A 27,196-nucleotide genomic window follows, 5' to 3' on the forward strand; every position below is an offset into this window, starting at 1 on the left:
CTCAAGGGAGTCGAGGATTATGGGGAGCGGGCAGGGAAGTGGAGTTGAAGCCAAGATCAGATCAGCCATGATCTTCTTGAATGGCGGAGCAAGCTCGAGGGGCCAAATGGCCTACTCTGCTCCTATTTCTTATGTTCAACTAACATAAACAGTCTATCTGGTCATTATCAGATTGCTGTTTGTGGGAGCTTGCTGTGCACAAATTGGCTGCTCTGTTTCCCACATTACTACTGTAAGTGCTTTGAGACGTCTGGTGGTCATGAAATGCGCTATATAAATGCAAGTCTTTTTTAATTTGAGTTCCTGATCTGTTCCCTCGTTCTACAGTATTCCTACTTCATCTGCTTAAAATTTGTTTGTGTGTTCCACATGAAGTCACACCCGTCCAGTTTATCCTCACCGTGTAAATTTACTTCAGTTCAGATCTGATGTCTTATAATCTACTTGCCCTCATTAACATTGAGCTGCAGATCTCGATTTTGCCTCCAGTCCCCCCCTCTGTTAATAACCAGGCCTCTGTCTCTCTGTCTCTCCATTGTCCTTTTTACCTTTAGTCCACTCTGTTTATCATTCATCACTGACTGATATAGCTTTTGTATAAGGGCAGTGGTGAGACCAACTCGGGTGAAGCCATTTGTACAGGTCACTTACAGTAGCACCTCCAAATCTGACGCCAGTGCATGTATCCCACAGGTGCTGGAAATCTAGATTGTATCTGAGATATATTAAAGAAAACAATCCCATGTCAGGCAGCTAACTTTGCTCAAAAGGCCTCCTTGAGTGTACAACACATGTTTAGACTTGGCCCTGAGATGAGGATGAACCGAATCATGCCAGATGTGAGTAATTTGTCAGCGTTTACTGTGTAATGTAGACAAGAGCGGAGTTAGTGTGATCCTTGAAGCCATGTTGTTGCTGTCTGCTGGTTTTGTGCCCTGCACGTGTGCCAGTCTGTGTGTGGAATGGCTGCTGCCCATCTTCCTGTGCTTAAATTCTTTCCTTCCTCACAGGCTTGGTGTGCAGCGGGAAACTGCTTCAGCTTGCAGCGAGAGCACGACATAGCAATCAAATTCTTCCAGAGAGCCATTCAAGTGGATCCAAACTTTGCTTATGCATACACACTCCTTGGTCACGAGTTTGTATTAACAGAAGAGCTGGATAAAGCACTGGCCTGTTTCAGAAATGCAATTCGTGTAAACTCTCAGCACTATAATGCCTGGTAAGCAGAGGTTGTTAATGTTTGGGAGCTGTGTAAGTAACGGTTTAGGCAGCTGTGTGGTATGTGATTCAGCCAGTGGGTAAAGGAAGCAAATCCCTTCTTGCTTTGGTGGGACTGGTGTGTCTTAGCGTGACTGAGATTGAGGTAACCTGTGCCGCATGTATAGTCAGATTTAAGTGACTGTGCCATCTGAACTTTTTGTTAAAAGCCGTATTAAATGCACTGCGTTGTACAGCAAACACATCGCAATATGCTGGTGTAAAATGTAATGCATAATTTAGTGCTTGTATGTGCGGGCTTAGATCAGATGCAACATATATTTTTATTCGCTGGAGAAGCCAATAAATATTTCTATGCTCTCTTGAGGTGAGGTGTGTCAATTGGTTTGCCAGCCGAGAGTGAATGCTGAACTGAAGAGTCAAAATTCAGCTTCCAGGTGGGGCTGTTCGTTTCATAGAATAATAGAATGGTTACAGCACGGAAGAAGGCCATTCGGCCCGTTGATCCTATGCAGGCTCTAAGAGCATCTCAACTAGTCCCTCTCTTTTTCTCTTTCCTTCCTCCCCCCCCCCCCCCCCCCCCCACCCTTCCCTGTAGCTCTGCAAAATCTTTTCTTTCAGGTACTTATCCAAATCCCTTTTGAAAGCAATTATTGAGTCTGCCTCCACCACCCTTTCAGGCAGCACATTCCAGATCCTATAACCACTAGCTGTGTTTTTAAAAAAAAAAAGTTTTTTCTTGCGTCGCCTTTGGTTCTTTGCCAATCACCTTAAATCTGTGTTCTCTGGTTCTCGACCTTTCTGCCAATGGGAGCAGTCTTTCTCTATCTACTCTGTCAGATCCCTCATGATTTTGAACACTTCTATCAAATCTCTTCTTAACCTTAAATAAAAACAGAAAATGCTGGAACTACTCAGCAGGTCCGGCAGCATCTCGACCGTCTCTGCTCTAATCCCAGCTTCTCCAGTCTATCCACGTAACTCGAATCCCTCATCATTGGAATCATTCTCGTAAATCTTTCCTGCACCCTCCCTAAGGCCTTCACATTCTTCCTGAAGGGCTCCAATTGAGGCTGAACCAGTGTTTTATACAGGTTCGTCATAATTTCCACGCTTTTGTACTCCACACCTCTATTCATGAACAGAATTGCGTAAGCTTTCTCGACCTGCCCTGCCACCTTCAGCAATTTATGTACATATCTGTCTCTGTTCATGCACCCCTTTTTCGATTGGACCCTTTAGTTTATAATTCCTCTCCATCACTTTTTTGTGTTAAATTTCATCTGCCCCGTGTCCGCCCATTCCACCAGCCTGACTATGACCTCTTGAAGTCTCACTACCCTCCTCACTGTTTGCTATACTTTCAAGTTTTGCGTCATCTGCAAATTTTGAAATTGTGCCCCGTACACCCACATCCAAGTCATTAATATATGCCCAGAAAAGCAGTGATCCTAGTACTGACCTTGGGAAACAGGGTCTGAAAGACAACAGTGCACCACAACTGTTTCCTGTCACTTAGCCAATTTCTTAACCATTCTGCCACTGTCACATTTATTTAATGGGCTTCAACTTTGCTGGCAAGCCTATTCTGTGGCATTTTGTCGAACGCCTTTTGGAAATCCGTATACACCACGTCAACTGCATGGCCCTCGTCAACCCTCTGTTACCTCATCAAATAACTTGAACACCATTTGCCTTTTACAAATCCACGCTTGTCCAAGTGACTGTATATTTTGTGTCTGATTGTTTCTAAAAGCTTCCCAAGTGCCGATGGTAAAGTAACTAGCCTATAGTTGCTGGGTTTATTTTTATGCCCTTTTTTGAACAAGGGTGTAACATTTGCAATTCTCCAGTCTTCTGGCACCACTCCTGTTTCTGAAGATTATGACCAGTACCTCTGTGATTCTCATCCCACTGAAATTGGCCTTCCTCCAATTATATATTTTGGGCAGAGAATTTCATGTACTGAAGGTATAATTCAATATGATCTAACCAGAGCACCAACCTTCCTGGTAACCCCTATTCCAGCTCTTCAAGCTGTCTATAAACACATACTTCCTGACATTTGGCCTAGACAGCTGTGAAACTGACCCTCTTGTCGTCCTACTTTTGGTATTTATAAAAGTATTTTGTACCTCTCGCATATCTCCCTTTAACCTGTTTCAGCAAATTCCTGCACTTTATTCAGACTTCTCCCTGCTTTGTACTCTTTGCATAATTGTATTCCCATTTTATTTACACAGTTCATTTTGGGAACTGGCAGATTCATGGTTTGTTTATTTTTGCTGTGTATATATTTATCCTGCGCATTCAGCATTATCATTTTTCTTTTGGTTTTGTTCATTCCACACTTTTTTTGCGTGTATGTATAATGTATCTATCATTCTGCTCTGGTGTTGAATGGCAGATAATCTGAATCATGTTTTACTCTGCAGTCCCTAAAGGCCTCACTACAATATTCTGAGCTAGCTCTAGATACAAGCTTTCCCCAGTAGGGTCCCCAACACATGGGGGCCAATATTCATGTGTTTGACGGTGTATGGGACAGAGCGTGATGGGAGTGTGTGGGTAGGAGATGCCACACCAGGCTAATGGCCTGAGGAAGAAACCATCTTGTGGGAGAGGAAGTGTACGGCACCAGTGAAGAAACTGTGTTCTGAGGCACTCTGAACAAGAGGGTGGCTGGGCTGCCCTCATGCAAGGTCAGGCTCACCCAGAGGGGGGAATGTTTCTTTAATTGTCCTGCCCTCTGCGCTTGGTGAACTGGTCAGATTGGGCATGGAATAGCCCTCAGGCCTCTGTTATTACTTGGGGAGCTGATGCAATTCAATGCAGTGGGTGCAGCCAGCCGCATTGAATCAAAAAGCGCACACTTCATATCTCGTCTTTTTATCCTGCCCAGGTGACGAGTATCAGACCCCAACCATTAACTCTGTTCTCTGCCTGCTTATTAACCCAAGACATAGCATTTGTGCCGTTCCCTGAGATATCCCATTGGCTTTCTTAAATTCCAAGTCTTCCTGGACATCTCTTCCTGCTGTACACTGAATTCTGGGTGAGCCATGATTCTATAATCCCTATTCCATAATATCCTGCTGATGTATTTACATGTGTACAGCATCCTGTATTTCTAGCATTCCAGTAAAGGCTGTAGACATTCACTTTGCCTGGATTTACTTTGTTCTAAGTTCTCTCCCTCCTTGCCACCCTTGAGGCTCTGCTGATCTGTCTTATCCCATTCTTATTCCCCCTTAATATCTGGGTGATATCCTTCACAATAATTAGTCTCTCTGAACCTGCCCTGTTTTACGTGTTTTGCATGTTGCACATCTCTGATGTACCAACCTGACTTAACCAAACATGTTTTTGCATAATGATATTTGTGAGCAATCTCCCTTTGCCAAAGACCCATAATAACCCAGAGAGCACCGCTTTACAGGCCCCGTCTCTCTCTTTCCTAGAAATATCTATTCTTTCAACACCTTTAGCTGCTCGTGGTAACAAATGTAACTGTCCATCAAACGCCTTGCTGTATCCCCTCTTGCCATAATCTTGCTTTTCGTTTGGCTTTCTCCGATTTCCCCTATTTCATCCCTTGGTGTTCTGCAGTATCAGAACTCTGGTACTGTTCCAATCTCTGCCTCTTGCAGCCCCTTTTGTCACTATCACTTTCCTATCATGCAGCAAGAGTGATACAAGTTAGTTAGGCTAAAGGAAGGCTGAGTGCCAGGGCCCAACTCATAATATCAATATAAAATCTTAAGGTCTCAGTTGGAGGACTGTGCAGTATTGGGCTCCACACTATAGGAAGGATATTGAGGTTTTGGAGTGAACTACATGTTTATTGCCTGGTGCAGTCTCCAGCACTTGCACTGTCCCCACATATACCGGACAGCAGCCTATATCGGGCAAAGCATGCTCACCGTGTGCCATCACCATATTACAAAGGTGCCTATTAAACAGGCTGGCTATTTCAGGCTGTTGAAGCAGCTGCTCAGGTTCACCTCCCGCTCCACTGCCAGCATATGCCCTGCAGCACTGGTTTCATGTATTGGAATCACCCCCTTATTAAATGTTCATTTCCAAGAGACATTCACAAACATGGCGGTTCAGGAACTCTAAAATCGACCAGGGAAGTTAATAGAGAGCAACAGCCATAGAAAAGCAAAAAGCAATTCTTTCACCAATAAGTTCAGCACAATGCTAAATCGGCCTGGAATGTGCCGTTTCTTCCATGTTGCCTGCTGCAAACATGTTGACTCAATATTGCTTGCACACATCACTATACTCTCTGCCGGCCCGTAGAGTTTGGCAATCTGCCTTCCACTTGCAATAGCATCTTACTAAAAGTGGTGGAGCTGGCATTATCTTTGGAGGTTACTTGCTATAAATTATATCAAACAATAGTTATACTGGCCATCATGTATAGCGGGCAAATTGCTTTCACATGAATACACCAGCTAGCTATAAGCGGTGCCGACTGAGGAAATACAAATACTTTTTCAGTTGGGAGAACATCACTCAGGGGGCAATATTATAGAAGTGTCTCAAATTCTGAAAGGATGAGGCATCGTGGTTCGCAGACTTTCCAGTAGTTGAGGGGTTTGGAGTTCAGGGCTAGAGATACACAGGGTATACGGCACAGAAACCGGGATTTCAGCACAACCACTCCATGCTGGCGTTTATGCTCCACTCGAGCCTCCTCCTAGATTTAGATGAGGAAAGATATCAACATAACCCTCTATTCCCTTCTCCTTCATAGACTAGTCTAGCCTCACATTAAATGCATCTATACTATTCGCCTCAACCACTCGCTGTGGTAGCGAACAAAGATCCATTGACCTTCTCATCCACCAATCTCCATTTTGATGAATGCCCCCTTGTATTTTCCATGACCATTGATGTTTAGATTGGGATGTCCAACACTCATTGCTGCAGGGCGGTAAGGTGCCAATTTTCACTTGTACTTTCTCTTCACAGTACGTTCCTAACCATAGATCTGCTATTGGAGGGAGGACATTCAGGTGCAGCTAGTGATTGAGAGGCTGGCTGCTCTTGTATACCTACTGGTGCAGTGTTCACTTTGCAGTGTGACTTTAGTTGGGGGAAGCTAGACTGGAAGAAACCTTGAAGATTGATCAGCAAACTGCATCACTGGGGACGTGGATTTATAGTGACTGCAGTGCAGCTCATCTCTTTTCTCTAACTTCACATTTCTTATTGCAGAATTGTTGTGTGCTGAGCTTTGTCCATAGAATGAATATGGGGGTTCCTCCCTAATGTTACTGCAGCTCACAGGGCTGGAGACAATTGTTCATCCCCTCGCCTCCCCAGCCAGGGTTGCTTATTACAGTTTGTGTGTTGGGGATACTCAAGTAAAAGCTGAGTTTTCACTGACACTGCTCACCTTGAGCACTCCTTTTTCCACTGGTCTGTTATCGATGGCCACATGCAAGCATTAGTCTAGAGTATGCCTGGGTGCTGAGGGGTTGGTATAGTCACGTTCTGCGTAATTTGTATAACTCTGCTGTGCAGGTGGACCAAACATTCTAAAGGAGTAACTTTCACAGTAGAGCAAAGCAACAAACCCGAGAGTTGTTGTCCAATTCTGTGATGTCCTGTGAAACTGAGAATGAGGCCTGTGAAATCTTCTCTCCCTGCAGGTATGGTCTGGGGATGATCTACTATAAGCAAGAGAAGTTCAACTTAGCAGAAATACATTTTCGAAAGGCTCTTAATATCAACCCCCAAAGTTCTGTATTGCTGTGTCACATTGGTGTGGTAAGTAAACAGTAAGACAAAGGGCCTTGTTGGTAATGAATTCCATTGGTCACGCAATGTGCCACCAACTGTTCTAATGTCTGGAAGCATGAATTCTTGGAATATTGATGCTGTCCCTTGACATTTTTTTGCCACTGAGTGAGTGAGTATGCACGCAGCTTGGCTAAGAATAAGATGTTGCTCATCTGTGGTACCTACTTTAAATTAAAAAAAATAAAAAATTGTTCCTGGGGTGTGGGCATCACTGGCAAGGCCAGCATTTATTGTCCATCCCTAATTGCCCTGGAAGGTGGTGGTGAGCCGCTGCCTTGAACCGCTGCAGACCTTGTGATGAAGGTACTCCCACAGTGCTGTTGGGGAGGTAGTTTTAGGATTTTGACCCAGCGACAATGAAGGAACAGCGATAAGTTTCCAAGTCAGGATGGTGTGTAACTTGGAGGGAACTTGCTGATGGTGTTCCCGTGCGCCTGTTGCCCTCGTCCTTCTAGGTGATGGAGATCCCAGGTTTGGGAGGTGCTGCCAAAGAAACCTTGGCGATTTGTTACAGTGCATCGTGTAGAGGTACACACTGCAGCCACGGTGCGCCGGTGGTGGAGGGAGTGAATGTTGAAGGTGGTGGATGGGGAGCCAATCAAGTGAAATGCTTTGTCCCGGATGGTGTCGAGCTTCTCGAGTATTGTTGGAGCTGCACTCATTCAGGCAAGTGGAGAGTATTCCATCACACTCCTGACTTGTGTCTTGTAGATGGTGGAAAGGCTTTGGAGAGTCAGGAGGTGAGACACTCACCGCAGAATACCCAGCCTCTATGTGGCTGGTCCAGTTAAATTTCTGGTCAAAGGTGACCCCCAGGATGTTGATGGTAGGGGATTCGGTGATGGTAATGCCGTTGAATCTCAGCAACAGCATTTATGTAGTGCGTTCAACGTGTAAAACCTGTCTAGGCATTGCACAGGAGCATTATCAAACAAAATTTGACAGTGAGCCACATACATTATGTCAGAAGGGGTAGTGGAGCATTTGGCCTGCCTGTCAACACTAGCTGTTTAGGCTGACTCATAAAGAATGCTCGCTGGAATGTGATACTAGGGTGCACTCTTTATCTCTTCCTCGCCCCCCCCCCCCCCCCACAATGAGGCTGTACTACAGACAACAGATGGGTGGGGGTGGGTATTGGAGGAAGGAACTAACATGTATTTTAGACCTGATGTTTTTCTACCATTGCTGTCACTGATGTGAAGGAGAGAGCTGTGCCCCCTGCCTGTCCAGCCACACTGGCATGCCCATGATTCATTTCACAGCTGAGGACTCGAACAGTATCACACTCTAAGGAAAACTAATGTTTTGGATCATATACGCTGATCATTGCTGCTTCTTTGCAAGTAAGCGGGATACATATGTGTTAAAGCTGACAAAAAAGCCTTCAGACTATAAATAATCTCAGTCAAGGAATAACCTTCACTGCTTTATAATGGGTTTAGAGTTCAGATAATGGGCTTTTCATAATGCATATTGAATTCAAAATAGGGCAGTACAATGTTGCACCACTTAAATGGAGTAAAAGTAGTTACTGTACCAGCGAGGCAACCTCCCTGGTACAGTAACTACCTGGTCTAACACAAGTCACGGGGACCAGATGGTGCTAGGTTCGATGCCTGGCCTGTGCTAAGTTAGCAGCACCTTCAGATGTTCTTGGCACCCTGGGGTGCTGCCATTGACCTTGGCACCCTGGGGTGCTGCAGTTGGTCTTCGCACCTTCAGATGCTGCTATGGCACCAGGGTCGAGAGGTGGGGAAATCTGTTTTTCTTCCTGCTTCGAATCCAGTGCCATCTGCTGGCAAATGTGCATCATTGTAGGTTGTGCAAGAACTGGATGCTGCATTGTCGAGTATTCTGCAGATGTCTTGCAGGTGTGAAAACTGCGAGAACTTCCAGTGCCCACTTAACCAATCATAGCTTTGTGTCATTCGAGTGAGTGGTGGGGTGGGGTGAATCTGATAGCATTCCAAACCACTTAAATGGAGTAAAGGAGAACAGAATGGAGATTGTGCAAAACATCAAAAAGCCTACAAAATGAGAATAATCTTAGCAAACTGTCTTCGTGCTGCTGAATGGAGCCCAGCCACACTTTCCTGTGACTTCTTCCTTCATCCTCCCTTGAAAATAGCACCTGGCCTCCTGCATTGACTTTAGACAACAGCTCTCTGTCCTGGAACAGGAGGCACAGCCTCTGTCCTGCCCCTTCTCGTAATATAAGGATAATCCTCATTTTATAGCCCTCTGGTTGCCTCGCTGGTACAGTAACTACCCTGTAACAAACCCTGCTTGTTATACATAAGAAATAAGAGCAGGCCCTTCGAGCCTGCTCCACCATTCAATAAGATCATGGCTGATCTGATCTTGGCCTCAACTCCACTTTCCTGCCTGTTCTCCATAACCCTTGACTCTCCTATATTCGAAGGATCTGTCTATTTTAGCCTTGAATATATTCAATGACACAACCTTCACAGCTCTGGGGTAGAGAATTCCAAAGATTCACGACCCCCGAGAGAAGAAATTCCTCCTTATCTCCGTCTTAAATGGGCAACCCCTTATTCTGAAACTATGCCCCCTAGTTCTCGATTCCCCCCACGAGGGGAAATATCCTCTCGGCATCTATACTGCAGTCCCTGCTAGAAGGGTGTGCTCAGACATTGGTAAGGACAAGACTAGGATCTGCTGTGATGCTTCATATGAATGAAATAGCAGAGCATCATACACAATCCAAGCTAGCCATTGGGACTGCAGGTAACCTAACCCTAGGTGGGAGGGGAGAAAATTGCCACAGATAATTATAACGCTGTCAATTCTTGTCTCTCTGTTTTAACACTAATCCTGGGAACTTCTCCCCCATTCAAGCAGTCTCTGCCCTGTTGTGAGAGAGCATGAAAGGTGTCACTGTCAGCTATGGCTCAGTGGCTTGCACAAACACCTGAGAGTCAGAAGGTGCTGTGTTCAAGTCCCAGTCCAGGGACTTGAGCACACAAATCTACGCTGACACTCCAATGCATGCTGCATTGTCTGAGGTGCCATGTTTCGGAAGAGACATTAAACCGAGGACGCGTTTATTTGTACTGTGAAAATGGCTGCCATGCTCCACCCTTTGTCAATGATTGGGCCCTTTGGAGGATAAGCTGCACCCTGAAGTTTCACAGCAATGTGTAACCGGAACTGTCCATCCCAAGGTCTCACTGACTTTGCAAATTGTAACTTGATCCAATTTGACTTCCTGAAGTGACAGAGGACAGAGCTCCCCAGAAGACAGCAAGGGCCAGCCAAAGATCCTTTCCCCAGTCCGTGCATCCCTCCCCCGGACAAAGGCCCCTCCTTACACCAGCGCAAGTGCATGACTCCCCTTTCCCCACTCTTTCCCCCCCCCCCCCCACAGCCCCAAGTGTCTCTCACGCTCTCTCTTCCCACCCCCCAGTCTCTCGATCACCCCCCCTCCTCCCCAATCCGCTCACTCGCATTCTCCTCCCCCCCCCCCCCATCTCTGACTCTGAACCTCCCCCCAGCCGGGTGGGACTAGTACAAACCGGACCATCTGCACCTGGGCAGGACTGGAACCGATATCTTAGGGGGAGTGTTTGCTCGTGCTGTTGGGGCGGGGTTAAATGAATATGGCAGGGGGATGGGAACCTATGCAGGGAGACAGAGGGAAGTAGAATGGGGGCAGAAGCAAAAGATAGAAAGAAGAAAAGTAAAAGTGGAGGGCAGAGAAACCCAAGGCACAAATCAAAAAGGGCCACATTACAGCAAAATTCTAAAGGGGCAAGGTGTGTTTAAAAAGACAAGCCTGAAGGCTCTGTCCCTCAATGCGAGGAGTATTCGTAATAAGGTGAACAAATTAATGAATATGATATAATTGGCATCACGGAGACATGGCTCCAGGGTGACTAAGGCTGGGAACTCAAAATCCAGGGGTATTCAACATAGGAAGGATAGACAGAAAGGAAAAGAAGGTGGGGTAGTGTTGCTGGTTAAAGAGGAAGTTAAAGCAATAGTAAGGAAGGACATTAGCTTGGATGATGTGGAATCTGTATGGGTAGAGCTGTGGAATACCAAAGGGCAGAAAACGCTAGTGGGAGTTGTGTACAGACCACCAAACAGTAGTAGTGAGGTTGGGGACAGCATCAAACAAGAAATTAGGGATGCGTGCCATAAAGGTACAGCAGTTATCATGGACGACTTTAATCCACATATATATTGGGCTAACCAAACTGGTATCAATACGGTGGAGGAGGATTTCCTGGAGTGTATTAGGGATGGTTTTCTAGACCAATATGTCGAGGAACTCGGTGGAATTCTACATTAGGATGGAGAATGAAACAGTAAATTCAGAGACCATGGTCTAGAACTTAAAGAAGGGTAACTTTGAAGGTATGGGGCGTGAATTGGCTCAGATAGATTGGCGAATGATACTTAAGGGGTTGACAGTGGATGGGCAATGGCAGACATTTAGAGATCGCATGGATGAACTAAAAGCCTTCTGAAAGTCCAAATATACCACATCAACTGGTTCTCCCTTGTCCATTCTACTGGAAATATCTTCAAATAATTCCAGAAGATTTGTCAAGAATGATTTCCCTTTCACAAATCCATGCTGACTTGGACCTATCATGTCACCTCTTTCCAAATGCGCTGCTATGACATCCCTTCTGCTGACAAGCTTGTTCATTATTGATTTACCTTGTCTTCTACTCTTTTCAACCTCTGGGTTTCAGCCTGCTATCGTCTGAAGGAATACTTGAACTGCATGTTGCAGATGGTTTCTTCTATCTCATTGGATAATCACTTTTCGGTAATACTTTTTTCTCATCCATTCATCTGGAAATTCAAAAGGGTCTTTATCTGTCTGGCGTAAAAATAAAAAAGGGAAGGTGGCTCAACCGTGGCTATCCAGGGAAACCAGGGATAGTATTAAAGCCAAGGAAGTGGCATACATATTGGCCAGAAATAGCAGCGAACCTGGGGACTGGGAGAAATTTAGAACTCGGCAGAGGAGGACAAAGGGTTTGATTAGGACAGGGAAAATGGAGTACGAGAAGAAGCTTGCAGGGAACATTAAGGCGGACTGCAAAAGCTTCTATAGATATATAAAGAGAAAAAGGTTAGTAAAGACAAACGTAGGTCCCCTGCAGTCAGAATCAGGGGAAGTCATAATGGGGAACAAAGAAATGGCAGACCAATTGAACAAGTACTTTGGTTTGGTATTCACTAAGGAGGACACAAACAACCTTCCGGATATAAAAGGGGTCAGAGGGTCTAGTAAGGAGGAGGAACTGAGGGAAATCCTTATTAGTTGGGAAATTGTGTTGGGGAAATTGATGGGATTGAAGGCCGATAAATCCCCAGGGCCTGATGGACTGCATCCCAGAGTACTTAAGGAGGTGGCCTTGGAAATAGCGGATGCATTGACAGTCATTTTCCAACATTCCATAGACTCTGGATCAGTTCCTATCGAGTGGAGGGTAGCCAATGTAACCCCACTTTTTAAAAAAAGGAGGGAGAGAGAAAACAGGGAATTATGGACCGGTCAGCCGGACCTCAGTAGTGGGTAAAATGATGGAATCAATTATTAAGGATGTCATAGCAGCGCATATGGAAAGAAGTGACATGATAGGTCCAAGTCAGCATGGATTTGTGAAAGGGAAATCATGCTTGACAAATCTTCTGGAATTTTTTGAGGATGTTTCCAGTAGAATGGACAAGGGAGAACCAGTTGATGTGGTATATTTGGACTTTCAGAAGGCTTTTGACAAGGTCCCACACAAGAGATTAATGTGTAAAGTTAGAGCACATGGGATTGGGGGTAGTGTGCTGACATGGATTGAGAACTGGTTGTCAGACAGGAAGCAAAGAGTAGGCGTAAATGGGTACTTTTGAGAATGGCAGGCAGTGACTAGTGGGGTACCGCAAGGTTCTGTGCTGGGGCCCCAGCTGTTTACATTGTACATTAATGATTTGGACGAGGGGATTAAATGTAGTATCTCCAAATTTGCGGATGACACTAAGTTGAATGGCAGTGTGAGCTGCGAGGAGGATGCTATGAGGCTGCAGAGTGACTTGGATAGGTTAGGTGAGTGGGCCAATGCATGGCAGATGAAGTATAATGTGGATAAATGTGAGGTTATCCACTTTGGTGGTAACAGAGAGACAGACTATTATCTGAATGGTGACAGATTAGGAAAAGGGGAGGTGCAACGAGACCTGGGTGTCATGGTACATCAGTCATTGAAGGTAGGCATGCAGGTACAGCAGGCGGTTAAGAAAGCAAATGGCATGTTGGCCTTCATAGCGAGGGGATTTGAGTACAGGGGTAGGGAGATGCTGCTACAGTTGTACAGGGCCTTGGTGAGGCCACACCTGGAGTATTGTGTACAGTTTTGGTCTCCTAACTTGAGGAAGGACATTCTTGCTATTGAGGGAGTGCAGCGAAAGTTCACCAGACTGATTCCCGGGATGGCGGGACTGATATATCAAGAAAGACTGGATCAACTGGGCTTGTATTCACTGGAGTTCAGAAGAATGAGAGGGGATCTCATAGAAACGTTTAAAATTCTGACGGGTTTAGACAGGTTAGATGCAGGAAGAATGTTCCCAATGTTGGGGAAGTCCAGAACCAGGGGTCACAGTCTAAGGATAAGGGGTAAGCCATTTCGGACCGAGATGAGGAGAAACTTCTTCACCCAGAGAGTGGTGAACCTGTGGAATTCTCTACCAGAGAAAGTTGTTGAGGCCAATTCACTAAATATATTCAAAAAGGAGTTAGATGTAGTCCTTAGTACTAGGGGGATCAAGGGGTATGGCGAGAAAGCAGGAATGGGGTACTGAAGTTGCATGTTCAGCCATGAACTCATTGAATGGCGGTGCAGGCTAGAAGGGCCGAATGGCCTACTCCTGCACCTATTTTCTATGTTTCTATGAACCAACTAGAGGGCTGGCCATCCTAGACTGGATGATGTGTCATGAGAAAGGACTAATTAGCAATCTTGTTGTGCGAGGCCCTTTGGGGAAGTGTGACCATAATATGGTAGAATTCTTTATTAAGATGGAGAGTGACACAGTTAATTCAGAGACTCGGGTACTGAACTTAAGGAAAGGTAACTTCGATGGTATGAGATGTGAATTGGCTAGAATAGACTGGCAGAGGATACTTAAAGGGTTGACGGTGGATAGGCAATGGCAAACATTTAAAGATCATGGGTGAACTTCAACAATTGTACATCCCTGTCTGGAGTAAAAATAAAAGAGGAAGGTGGCTCAACCCTGGCTAACCAGGGAAATTAAGAAAGAGCCATATAAATTGGCCAGAAAAAGCCGCAAACTGAGGACTGGGAGAAATTTAGAATTTAGCAGAGGAGGACAAAGGGTTTAATTAGGAGGGGGAAAATAGAGTATGAGAGGAAGCTTGCCGGAAACATAAAAACTGATTGCAAAAGCTTCTGTCGATATGTGAAGAGAAAAAGATTAGTGAAGACAAAGATAGATGCAGATGAATTTATAATGGGGAACAAAGAAATGGGAGATCAGTTGAACAAATATTTTGTCTTCTGTTTTATGTCTTCACGAAGGAAGACACAAATAATAATCTGGAAATACGAAGGAACCGAGGGTCTAGTGAGAAGGAGGAACTGAAGGAAATCCTTTATTCGACGGGAAATTGTGTTAGGGAAACTGATGGGATTGAAGACCAATAAATCCCCGGGGCCCGATAGTCTGCATCCCAGTGTACTTAAGGAAGTGGCCTGAGAAATAGTGGATGCATTGGTAATCATTTTCCAACAGTCTATCGACTCTGGATCAGTTCCTGTGGACTGGAAGGTAGCTAATGTAACACTATTTTTTTTAAAAAGGGAGGGAGAGAGAAAACGGATAATTATAGACTGGTTAGCCTGACGTCAGTAGTGGAGAAAATGTTGGAATCTATTATTAAAGATGAAATAGCAGCGTATTTGGAAAGCAGTGACAGGATCGGTCCAAGTCAGCATGGATTTATGAAAGGGAAATTATGCTTGACAAATCTCCTGGAATTTCTTGACGATGTAAGTAGTAGAGTGTACAAGGGAGAACCAGTGGATGTGATGTATTTGGACTTTCAAAAGGCTTTTGACACAGTCTCACACAAGAGATTGGTGTGCAAAATTGAAGCACATGGTATTGGGGGTAATGCACTGACTTAGACAGAGAACTGGTTGACAGACAAGAAGCAGAGTCGGGATAAAAGGGTCTTTTCAGAATGACAGGCAGTGACTAGTGGAGTGCCGCAGGGCTCAGTGCTGGGACCCCAGCTATTTACAATATACGTTAACGATTTAGATGAAGGAATTGAGGGTAATATCTCCAAGTTTGCAGATGACACTAAGCTGGGTGGCGGTGTGAGCTGTGAGAAAGACTCGAAGAGGCTGCAGGGTGACTTGGACAGGATAGGTGAGTGGGCAAATGCATGGCAGATGCAGTATAATATGGATAAATGTGAGGTTATCACTTTGGTGGCAAAAACACGAAGGCTGAATATTATCTGAATGGCGACAGATTTGGAAAAGGGGAGGTGCAATGAGACCTGGGTGTCATGGTTCATCAGTCATTGAAAGTTGGCATGCAGGTACAGCAGGTGGTGAAGAAGGCAAATGTTGGCCTTCATAGCTAGGGGATTTGTGTATAGGAGCATGGAGGTCTTACTGCAGTTGTACAGGGCCTTGGTGAGGCCTCACCTGGAATATTGTGTTCAGTTTTGGTCTCTTAATCTGAGGAAGGACGTTCTTACTATTCAGGGAGTGCAGCAAAGGTTCACCAGACTGATTCCCGGGATGGCAGGACTGACATATGAGGAGAGACTGGATCGACTGGGTCTGTATTCACTGGAGTTTAGAAGGATGGGAGGGGATCTCATCGAAACATAAAATTTTGACCGGACAGGTTAGTTGCGGGTAGAATGTTCCCGATGATGGGGAAGTCCAGAACCAGGGGAAACAGTCTTGGGATAAGGGGTAGGCCATTTAGGACGGAGATGAGGAGAAACTTCTTCATTCAGGGTTGTTAACCTGTGGAATTCCCAACCGCAGAGAGTTGATGCCAGTTCATTGGATATATTCAAGAGGGAGTTAGATATGGCCCTTCTGGCTAAAAGGATCGAGGGGTATCGAGAGAAATCAGGAAAGGGATACTGAGGTGAATGATCAGCCATGATCTTATTGAATGGCGGTGCAGGCCGAAGGGACGAATGGCCTACTCCTGCACCTATTTTCTATGTTTCTATGAGACCGGGCCACACTTCGGGTCCGGCACTTCTAGTTCGGTTGAGGGGCGCAGCTTAACAGACGCATGCGCAGAAAAAACGCAGTACAATTATTTACTCCCTTAAACCGAAGCCCCGTCTGCTCTTGGATGGATGTAAAAGATCCCATTGCACTATTTGGAAGAAGAGCAGGGAAGTTATCTGTGGTGTTCTGGTCAATATTTATCCCTCAAACAGTATAACAAAAACAGATTATCTGGTCATTATCACATTGCTGTATGTGGGAGCTTGCCGTGTGCAAATTGGCTGCAGCGGTTCCCACATTACAACAGTGACTACACTTCATTGGCTGTTAAGCGCTTTGAGACATCCAATGGTCGTCTTTTCTTTCTTTCGCTGTAAAAATACAAACAAAACTGTCATAAAATTGAAAATGTGCAATTTAAAAAATTTAAATTTCAGCAAAGTGAGGCTTGTGTTCAACGTAACCTTCTGTCTCTCTCTTGCTCCTTCTGTGCATCTGGATGCCACCCCATGGATTGCTGATGCTGATCAGTAAATTGCCCATTTTCTGGTACACAGCTGTCTTGATGTATATTCTGCACGCATTAGTGGTTAATAGTTACCCAGTGTGATCAACAAGTTTAAAATGCTGTTTACTCTGCAATGCAAGTTCTATGTTGCAGCTCCTCGTAAAGAAAGGACTTGCATTGATGTACATGTGGCACAACACTGTGCAGTCACTTGATAACAGGCCAATGTGCCAGCACGTAGCAAGGTCCTGTTAACAACTTCATAGGCAGTCCCTCGGAATTGAGGAAGATTTAACATGAGTTCTTAGGTGGCTGTACAGTTTAATATAAGAACCACAGTGTCTGTCACAGGTGGGGCAGATAGTCGTTGAGTGAAGGGGTGGGTGGGACTGGTTTGCCGCATGCTCTTTCCACAGCCTGCGCTTGTTTTCTGCATGCTCTCAGCGATGAGCATCGACGTGCTCAGCGCCTTCCCGGATGCACTTCCTCCACTGAGGTCGGTCTTTGGCCAGGGACTCCCAGGTCAGTGGGGATGTTGCACTTCATCAGGGAGGCTTTGAGGGTGTCCTTGTAACTTTTCCGCTGCCCACCTTTGGCTCGTTTGCCGTGAAGAAGTTCCGAGTAGAGCGCTTGCTTTGGGAGTCTTGTGGCTGGCATGAGGCCTGCCCAGCGGAGCTGAGCAAATGTGGTCGGTCAGTGCTTCAATGCTGGGGATGTTGGTTTGGTTGAGGATACTAATGTTGGTGCGTCTGTCCTCCCAGTGAAGTTGTAGGATCTTGTGGCGATACCGTTGGTGGTATTTCTCCAGCGACTTAAGGTGTCCACTGTACATGGTCCATGTTTCTGAGCCATACAGGAGGACGGGTACTACTGCAGCCCTGTAGACCATGAGCTTGGTGGCAGTTTTGAGGGCCTGGTCTTCGGGCGGCCGAAACTGCACTGGAGGCGGTGTTGGATCTCGTCATCAATGCCTGCTCTTGTTGATGGGAGGCTCCCTAGATGTGGGAAGTGGTCCACGTTGTCCAGGGTTGCGCCGTAGATCTTGATGACTGGGGGACAGTGCTGTGCGGTAAGGACAGGCTGGTGGAGGACCTTTGTCTTATCCTGTTAACAGCACATGAGATGAATGATCAGTTTCGGTGCAGTTGAGGGAGGAATACTGCCCAGGACATGGGAGACCTCCCTGTTCTTCAATGAATGCCATGGGATCTTTACAGGCACTGAACACTTACACTGAGGCGAGTCTGCCGATTCGACATTTGATCAAGAGTCCCGGTTGCTGTACCCTGGCCTTCAATGTACATGTGTAGGATTCTGGAGTTACTCTTGTGTTCTTGACGATTTGATCATAAAACTAACTGCTTCATGGGGTTTCGTTTTCAGGTCCAGCATGCACTAAAGAAGTCCGAGAGTGCACTTGAAACACTAAATAAAGCCATTAGTATCGACCCAAAAAATCCTCTATGCAAATTCCACAGAGCCTCCATTTTGTTTGCGAATGAGAAGTACAAGGTAAGCATGCTGTTGGGTATCGTACGAGGCGTTCTCGTTTGTAATGGGTGGTCATGGCTTTAACTCCAAGTGACGTCTCTACTTTACTTTTCTTGCTTTTCATCAGGCAGCTTTACAGGAGCTTGAAGAACTAAAACAAATCGTTCCCAAAGAGTCCCTTGTTTACTTCCTAATAGGAAAGGTAAGTGATTTTATTTTTTTTTGCCCCTAAATGTTTCAGAAGCACTGCAAGCACTCTTGCGCTCGCTGTCTCACGCGAGCCTCGCTCTTTCGCGCACTCGCTCTCGCTCTTTCGCGTTAGCGCTCTTTCTCGCACGCATACAAAAATCCGCATCCGAAATGTGGGCAACTGTTGCAGAGTTGGAGATGTGGAATGAATTGTGAAACACTTGATCCAATATCTTTTGTAGATGAAGCTTAGCATCAAATAGTCTGGCATCATTTAACCAACTGTGGAGGTTTTGAATGTTGTCTCCTTATGACCAGCTACATGGGGACTGGTGAGTGCAAAAAGAATGCATCAAATGAAGAAACTGCACAGAAATCCAATTAAAATATTTCTCATTAATGTGTTTCCTGTGTATGAAGATCAAGGCAAACCAGTGGACAAACAGTAGATAACTCGATGTGACACTGATACCTTACAGGGAAGAACTCTCTGGCAGGTTAAACAACATTTCACAGTTGCTTATTAGCTATAGGCCCCATTCTGGGCACCACACCTCCAATTTGTGTGTCCAAACCACTTCCTCCTGGCTTTTTAATATCCGTTCCTGGGATGTGAGTGCGCTGGCAAGGCCGGCATTTATTGCCCATCCCTATTTGTCCCTGGGAGGGTGGCGGTGAGCCACCACCTTGAACCGCTGCAGGACCTGTGGTGAAGATATTTCCATTGTGCTTTTTAGGGAGGGAATGCCATGATTTTGACCCAGTGACGATGAAGGAACAGCGATATATTTCCAAGTCAGCATGGTGTGTAACTTGGAGGGCAACTTGCAGGTGATGGTGCTCTCATGCGCCTGCTGCACTCATCCTTCTAGGTTCTGGTGGTCACGGGTTTGGGAGGTGCTGTCGAAGAAGCTTTGGCGAGTTGCTGCAGTGCATCTTGTCGATGATACAGCCAAGGTGGAGGGAGTGAATGTTGAAGGTGGTGGATGGGGGGCCAATCAAACAGGCTGCTTTGTCCTGGATGGTGTCGAGCTTCTTGAGTTGTTGAAGCTGCACTCATCCAGGCAAGTGGAGAGTATTCCATCACACTCCTGACTTGTGCCATGTTGATGTTGGAAAGGCTTTGTGGAGTGTGGGGGTGAGACACTCGCCACCGAATACCTAGTGTCTGACCTCTTGTTGCCACAGTTTTTATGTGGTTGGTCCAGTTAAGTTTTTGGTCAGTGGTGACCCCAGGATGTTGATGGTTGGGGATTTGGCGATGGTAATGCCGTTGAATCTGTAGGGGTGGTGGTTAGACTCTCGCTTGTTGGAGATGGTCATTGCCTGGTACAAATGCTACTTGCCACTTATCAGCCCAAGCTTGAATGTTGTTCAGGTCTTTCTGCATTTGGGCAAGAATTGCTTCATTATCTGAGGAGTTGCAAATGGAACTGAACACTGCAATCATCAGCGAACATCCCCATGTCTAACCTTATGGAGGGAAAGTCATTGATGAAGCAGCTGAAAATGGTTGGACCGAGGACACTACTTTGAGAAACTCCTGGAGCAATGTCTTGGGGCTGTGATGATTGGCCTCCCAACAACCATAACCAGCTTACTTTGTGCTAGGTGCGACTTCAGTCAGTCGAGAGTTTTCCCCTCAATTCCCATTGATTTCAATTTTACTGGGGCTCCTTGATGCCACACTCTGTCAAACGCTGCATAAAGGCAAAAGGCAATCACTCTCGCCTCACCTCTGGAATTCAGCTCTTTTGTCTATGTCTGGACCAAGGCTGCTTTCTAGTTGCAAGTGTTGTAGTTGTACTGGAACAGCTTGGCTAGAGGCATGGATCGCTCTGGAGTCTACCCTCTGTTTTCTGCCTTGCAGCCATATTTTAATTTGTTCTGCTACTTGGCCCCTGACTCCACATGGGTATGAGTCGTGGCTCAGTAGTTGCGCTCTCCCGAGTCAGAAAATGGTAGGTTCAAGTTCCACTGCAGATACTTATAGAAACATTGAATCATTGTGGATGTAACGAACAGTGTGGATAAAGGTGAAGCAGTGGATGTGGTGTATTTGGACTTCCAGAAGGTATTTGACAAGGTGCCACATAAAAGGTTACTGCACAAGATAAAAGTTCACTGGGTTGGGGATAATATATTAGCATGGATAGAGGATTAGCTAACTAACAGAAAACAGAGAGTCGGGATAAATGGTTCATTCTTGGGTTGGCAACCAGTAACTAGTGGGATGCAGCAGGGATCAGTGCTGGGACCCCAACTATTTACAATCTATATTAACGACTGATGAAAGGACTGCGTGTAATGTAGTCAAATTTGCTGGCGATACAAAGATGGGAGGAAAAGCAATGGGAGGACACAAAAAACCTGCAAAAGGACATAGACAGGCTAAGTGAGTGGGCAAAAATTTGACAGATGGCGTATATTGTGATAAAGTGTGAAGTTATGCACTTTGTCAGAGAAAAAAAATCGAAGAGCAAATTATTATTTAAACGGAGAAAAAGTGCTGCAGTACAGCAGGACCTGAGGGTCCTGGTGCATGAAACACAAAAGGATAGTATGCAGGTACAGCAAGTGATAAGGAAGGCCAATGGAATCTTGGCCTTTATTGCAAAGGGGATGGAGTATAAAAGCAAGGAAATCTTGCTACAGTTAAACATAGAAAATAGGTGCAGGAGTAGGCCATTCGGCCCTTTGAACCTACACCGCCATTCAATGAGTTCATGGCTGAACATGCAACTTCAGTGCACCATTCCTGCTTTCTCGCCATACCGCTTGAACCCCCTAGTAGTAAGGACTACATCTATCTCCTTTTTTAATATATTTAGTGAATTGGCCTCAACAATTTTCTGTGGTAGAAAATTCCACAGGTTCACCACTCTGGGTGAAGAAGTTTCTCCTCATCTCGGTCCGAAATGGCATACCCCTTATCCTTCGACTGTGACCCCTGGTTCTGGACTTCCCCAATATTCATAAGCACATAACATAACATAAGCACAGGAGTAGGCCATCTAGCCCCTCGAGCCTGCTCTGCCACCCAACAAGATCATGGTTGATCTGGCTGTGGACTCAGCTCCACTTACCTGCCCGCTCCCCATAACCCTTCATTCCCTTATTGGTTAAAAATCTATCTATCTGTGATTTGAATACATTCAATGAGCTAGCCTCAACTGATTCCTTGGGCAGAGAATTCCACAGATTCACAACCCTCTGGGAGAAGAAATTCCTTCTCAACTCGGTTTTAAATTGGCTCCCCCGTATTTTGAGGCTGTGCCCCCTAGTTCTAGTCTCCCCTACCAGTGGAAACAACCTCTCTGCCTCTATCCTGTCTATCCCCTTCATTATTTTAAATGTTTCTATAAGATCACCCCTCATCCTTCTGAACTCCAGTGAATAAAGACCCAGTCTACTCAATCTATCATCATAAGGTAACCCCCCTCATCTCCGGAATCAGCATAGTGAATCGTCCCTGTACCCCATCCAAAGCTAGTATATCCCTCCTTAAGTAAGGTGACCAAAACTGCACGCAGTACTCCAGGTGCGGCCTCACCAATACCCTGTACAGTTGCATCAGGACCTCCCTGCTTTTGTATTCCATCCCTCTCGCAATGAAAGCTAACATTCCATTCACCTTCCTGATTACCTGCTGCACCTGCAAACTAACTCTTTGGGATTCATGCACAAGGACCCCCAGGTCCCTCTGCACTGCAGCATGTTGTAATTTCTCCCCATTCAAATAATATTCCCTTTTACTGTTTTTTTTTCTCTCAAGGTGGATGACCTCTCATTTTCCGACATTGTATTCCATCTGCCAGACATCAGCCCATTCGCTTAACCTATCTAAATCTCTTTGCAGCCACTCTGTGTCCTCTACACAACCGCTTTCCCACGAATCTTTGTGTCATCTGCAAATTTTGGTGCACTACACTCTGTCCCCTCTTCCAGGCCATCTATGTATATTGTAAACAGTTGTGGTCCCAGCACCGATCCCTGTGGCACACCACTAACCACCGATTTCCAACCCGAAAAGGACCCATTTATCCCGACTCTCTGCTTTCTGTTAGCCAGCTAATTCTCTATCCATGCTAATACATTTCCTCTGACTCCGCGTACCTTTATCTTCTGCAGTAACCTTTTGTGTGGCACCTTATCGAATGCCTTTTTGGAAATCTAAATACACCACATCCATTGGTACACCTCTATCCACCATGCTCGTTATATCCTCAAAGAATTCCAGTAAATGAGTTAAACATGATTTCCCCTACATGAATCCATGCTGCGTCTGCTTGATTGCACTATTCCCATCTAGATGTCCCGCTATTTCTTCCTTAATGATCGCTTCAAGCATTTTCCCCACTACAGATGTTAAACTAACCAGCCTATAGTTACCTGCCTTTTGTCTGCCCCCTTTTTTAAACAGAGGCGTTACATTAGCTGCTTTCCAATCCGATGGCACCTCCCCAGAGTCCAGAAAATTTTGGTAGATTATAATGAATGCATCTGCTATAACTTCCGCCATCTCTTTTAATACCCTGGATGCATTTCATCCGGACCAGGGGACTTGTCTACCTTGAATCCCATTAGCCTGTCCAGCACTACCCTCCTAGTGGTAGTGATTGTCTCAAGGTCCTCCTTTCCCACATTCCCGTGACCAGCAATTTTTGGTATGGTTTTTATGTCTTCCACTGTGAAGCCCGAAGCAAAATAATTGTTTAAGGTCTCAGCCATTTCCACATTTCCCATTATTAAATCCCCTTTCTCATCTTCGAAGGCACCAACATTTACTTTAGTCACTCTTTTCTGTTTTATATATCGGTAAAAGCTTTTACTATCTGTTTTTATGTTTTGCGCAAGTTTACATTCGTAATCTTATCTTCCCCTTTATTGCTTTCTTAGTCATTCTTTGCTGTCGTTTAAAATTTCCCCAATCTTCTAGTTTCCCACTAACCTTGGCCACCTCATATGCATTGGTTTTTAATTTGATACTCTCCTTTATTTCCTTGGTTATCCACGGCTGGTTATCCCTTCTCTTACCGCCCTTTTTCACTGGAATATATTTTTGTTGAGCACTATGAAAGAGCTCCTTAAAAGTCCTCCACTGTTCCTCAATTGTGACACCGTTTAGTCTGTGTTCCCAGTCTACTTTAGCCAACTCTGCCCTCATCCCACTGTAGTCCCCTTTGATTAAGCATAGTACGCTTGTTTGAGACACTACTTCCTCACCCTCAATCTGTATTACAAATTCAACCATACTGTGATCACTCATTCCGAGAGGATCTTTTACTAGGAGATCGTTTATTATTCCTGTCTCATTACACAGGACCAGATCTAAGATAGCTTGCTCCCTTGTAGGTTCTGTAACATACTGTTCTAAGAAACCATCCCGTATGCATTCTATGAATTCCTCCTCAAGGCTACCCCGTGCGATTTGATTTGACCAATCGATATGTAGGTTAAAATCCCCCATGATTACTGCCATTCCTTTTTCACGTGCCTCCATTATTCCCTTGATTATGGTCCGCCCCACCGTGAAGTTATTATTTGGGGGTCTATAAACTACGCCGACCAGTGACTTTTTCCCCTTACTATCTCTAATTTCCACCCACAATGATTCAACATTTTGTTCATTAGAGCCAATATCGTCTCTCACAACTGCCCTGATATCATCCTTTATTAACAGAGCTACCCCACCTCCTTTCCCTTCTTCTCTATCTTTCCGAATTGTCAGATACCCCTATATGTTTAATTCCCAGTCTTGGCCACCCTGCAACCACGTTTCTGTAATGGTCACCAAATCATACTCATTTGTAATGATTTGTGCTGTCAACTCATTTACTTTATTTCGAATGCTGCGTGTGTTTAGGTAGAGTGTTTTAATACTAGTTTTTAAACCATGATTTTTAGTTTTGTCCCCTCCTGCAGCCCCTTTATATTCATACATATTGTCCCTTCCTATCACCTTGTGGTTTACACTTACCCCAGTGCTACTCTGCTCTGTTGCCTCCTGCCTTTTGCATTCTTTCTTGGGGTTCTGTCCATTTGAGCTCTCACCCACTCTAACTAGCTCAGAGCCCTCTCCTGGGTTGCCATCCCCTTGTCAAGCTAGTTTAAAGCCCTCCCAACCGTACTATCAAAACCACCTGCGAGAACATTGGTACCGTCTCTGTTGAGGTGTAACCTGTCCGACTTGTGCAGGTCCCAATTGTTCAGGAGCGAGGACATTTGTCCATGCAAGTTTGGGCTATTTACCCATATCTTGCACGGCAAATGTCCTCAAAACTCTTGCACCTGAAAAAGCAGGCGCATAACCTACATGCGTAAGAGCTTAAAAACATTTTAAAAAAACATGATTAAAATAAAAATTTTAAAAACACATTTGTTAAAACTCTGCCCACTCAGATAGTTATTTTAAACCCTAACCATAACTTTTTTTAAAAATCGGGAATATTTTTTCTTTTTAAAAAAAACATAGAAATTAAAAATGTTATACATTAGTTGATTGTGGGAGGTGTTTTTTAAATGTTTTATGTAGTGTTTGTGCATTTTGGGCTTTTTCGCATTCATTACAATAGGAGATTCGTAACTTTCGAAACTCCTATTTCAATGAATGAGAAAATACTTACCTGTGATTGGGTGTCCAGGCACGCGTGACTCTTGCGGACGTCCCTACGTGCACGTGCTGCGCGTCCCAGGGAGAGGAGGCCTGTGGATCGGGAGTTCCAGCGGGCGCAGCAGCTTCAGGTAAGTGCGCATTTTATTTCTGTCTCTCTTCTGGATTTACCCGTTGCCCCAATATCTCGACTGTTGTCTTTTACTCTTTGCCTCAGTTTTCACTGAAGAGACTATTCATGCATTTATTCAGTATCCCTGTCATTTCAGTATCTTCTGAGTTTATCTTCATCTCTTTATGGCCCTATCCCTATTTTAATTCTCCTCTTGTTACTTTCGTGCCTTTAAAATACATTGCTATATTCTTTGGTATTTTAATTTCATATTTCCTCTTTCCTTCCGAATTGTTATTTTAACTACTTTCCTCAACTCTTATTCCCTTTTTGTCATGAGGAAGGAATAGGATATGTTGATGGGGTTAGATGAAGTACAATCGAAGGGGGCTAGTATGGATCATGGACAGCAGGGCAGAATGGCCTGTTTTTGTGCTGTATATTGCATTGTTTAGGTATTTCGCATATGTCTTTTTCTTTAGAATCAATTTTATCCTCACCTCTTTATTTATCAATGGCATCTCATTCCTGGCTAGTTTTTATTTTTTCATTGGAATATATTTCTCAAGTCAATTGCTTTCCACTTTAAATATTGCCCAGTATTCTACACCTCAATATTTTTCTCCATTTTACCTTCCGTAGCTCCATCCACATTACCTCATGTTTGGCTTTTTTTCCAATCTGATCTATAATTTTGTCTTTGTATTATCTATCTCAAACATTACCTTGTATCTTATATTGTATTTACTAAAGAGATGACCATTTATGAACCTCTGATCTTGTGATCACTGCTCCCTGGATGTCATCCTACACACGCCTCGTCTGCTCCAGTTCATTTCCCATTCCTAGGTCAGACAGTGCTCCATTTGCTTCTCGCCTTTCACTCCCTCTCCCTGCCAGTTAATTTGGGGATAGTTGAAATCTTTCATGATTATAATTTAAAAAAAATTCATTTCATCTATTTGGCTACATATTTCTCGCTCCACTTCTTTTCCACTATTTGGTGTGTAGAATACCATAGAATTTTACGGCACAGGAAGAGGCCATTGGACCCATTGTGTATGTGCCGGCCTAAAAAGAGCTATACAGCCTAATCTCACTTTCCAGCTCTTGGTCCGTAGCCTTATAGATTATGGCACTTCAAGTGCATATTCAAGTTAAATGTGATGCGCGTTTCTGCCTCTATCACGCTTTCAGGCAGTGAGTTCCAGATCCCCACCACCCTCTGGTTCAAAACGTTCCCTCCACTCTCCTTCTCCCTCTACCAATTACTTTAAATCTATGGCCCCAGGTTATTGACCTATCTGCTGGTGGAAATGGGTTCTTCCCATTAACTCTATCCAGGCCCCTCATAATTTTATACACCTCAATAAGGTCTCCCCTCAGTCTCCTCTGTTCCAAAGAAAACAAACCCAGCCTATCCAATCTTTCCTCATAGCTAAAATTCTCCGGTCCAGGCAACCTCCTCGTAAATCTCCTCTGTGCCCTCTCTAGTGCAGTCACATCTTTCCTGCAATGCGGTGACCAGAACTGCACGCAGTTCTAACTGGCCTAACTTGTGTTTTAAACAGTTCAAGCATAACCTCCCTGCTCTTATATTCTATGCCTCGACTAGTGAAGGAAAGTATCCCGTATACCTTATCCACCTGGCCTACTACCTTCAGGGATCTGTGGACATGGTTCCTCTACACTTGAGTATCCTACCTTTTTTATGCTGTATTCCCTTGCCTTTTAGCCCTCTCCAAATGCAATACTTCTCTGGATTGAATTCCATTTGCCATGTTTCTGCCCACTTGACCAGTCAGTCCATTGATCTCTTTCTGCAGGCTACAGTTTTCTTCCTCACTCAACCACATGGCCAATTTTTGTATCATCAGCAAACTTCTTAATCATACTCCCTATATTGTAGTCTAAATCATTGACGTATACCACAAAAAGCAAGGGATCCAGTACTGAGCCCTACGGAACCCTACTGGAAACATCCT

At 44.8% G+C, this 27,196-nt stretch overlaps 1 protein-coding gene across 5 annotated transcripts in view; it reads left to right on the plus strand.

The window, feature by feature from the left end:
• cdc27 (cell division cycle 27) overlaps positions 1-27,196 on the plus strand; it is a 128,417-nt gene that overhangs the window by 77,579 nt on the left and 23,642 nt on the right. For 3 of the 5 annotated variants that reach the window (XM_070864846.1, XM_070864847.1, XM_070864850.1), the window contains 4 exons: positions 1,011-1,219; positions 6,882-6,999; positions 18,190-18,318; positions 18,425-18,499. In XM_070864846.1, coding sequence (XP_070720947.1) covers positions 1,011-1,219; positions 6,882-6,999; positions 18,190-18,318; positions 18,425-18,499 — 531 coding nt within the window. Of the gene's footprint in view, positions 1-1,010; positions 1,220-6,881; positions 7,000-18,189; positions 18,319-18,424; positions 18,500-25,130; positions 25,231-27,196 lie in introns of all 5 variants that reach the window. The other 2 variants (XM_070864848.1, XM_070864849.1) reach the window with 2 other exon arrangements.

The sequence above is a fragment of the Pristiophorus japonicus genome, chromosome 21 (assembly GCF_044704955.1).
Source record: "Pristiophorus japonicus isolate sPriJap1 chromosome 21, sPriJap1.hap1, whole genome shotgun sequence".
NCBI classification, from domain to species: domain Eukaryota; kingdom Metazoa; phylum Chordata; class Chondrichthyes; family Pristiophoridae; genus Pristiophorus; species Pristiophorus japonicus.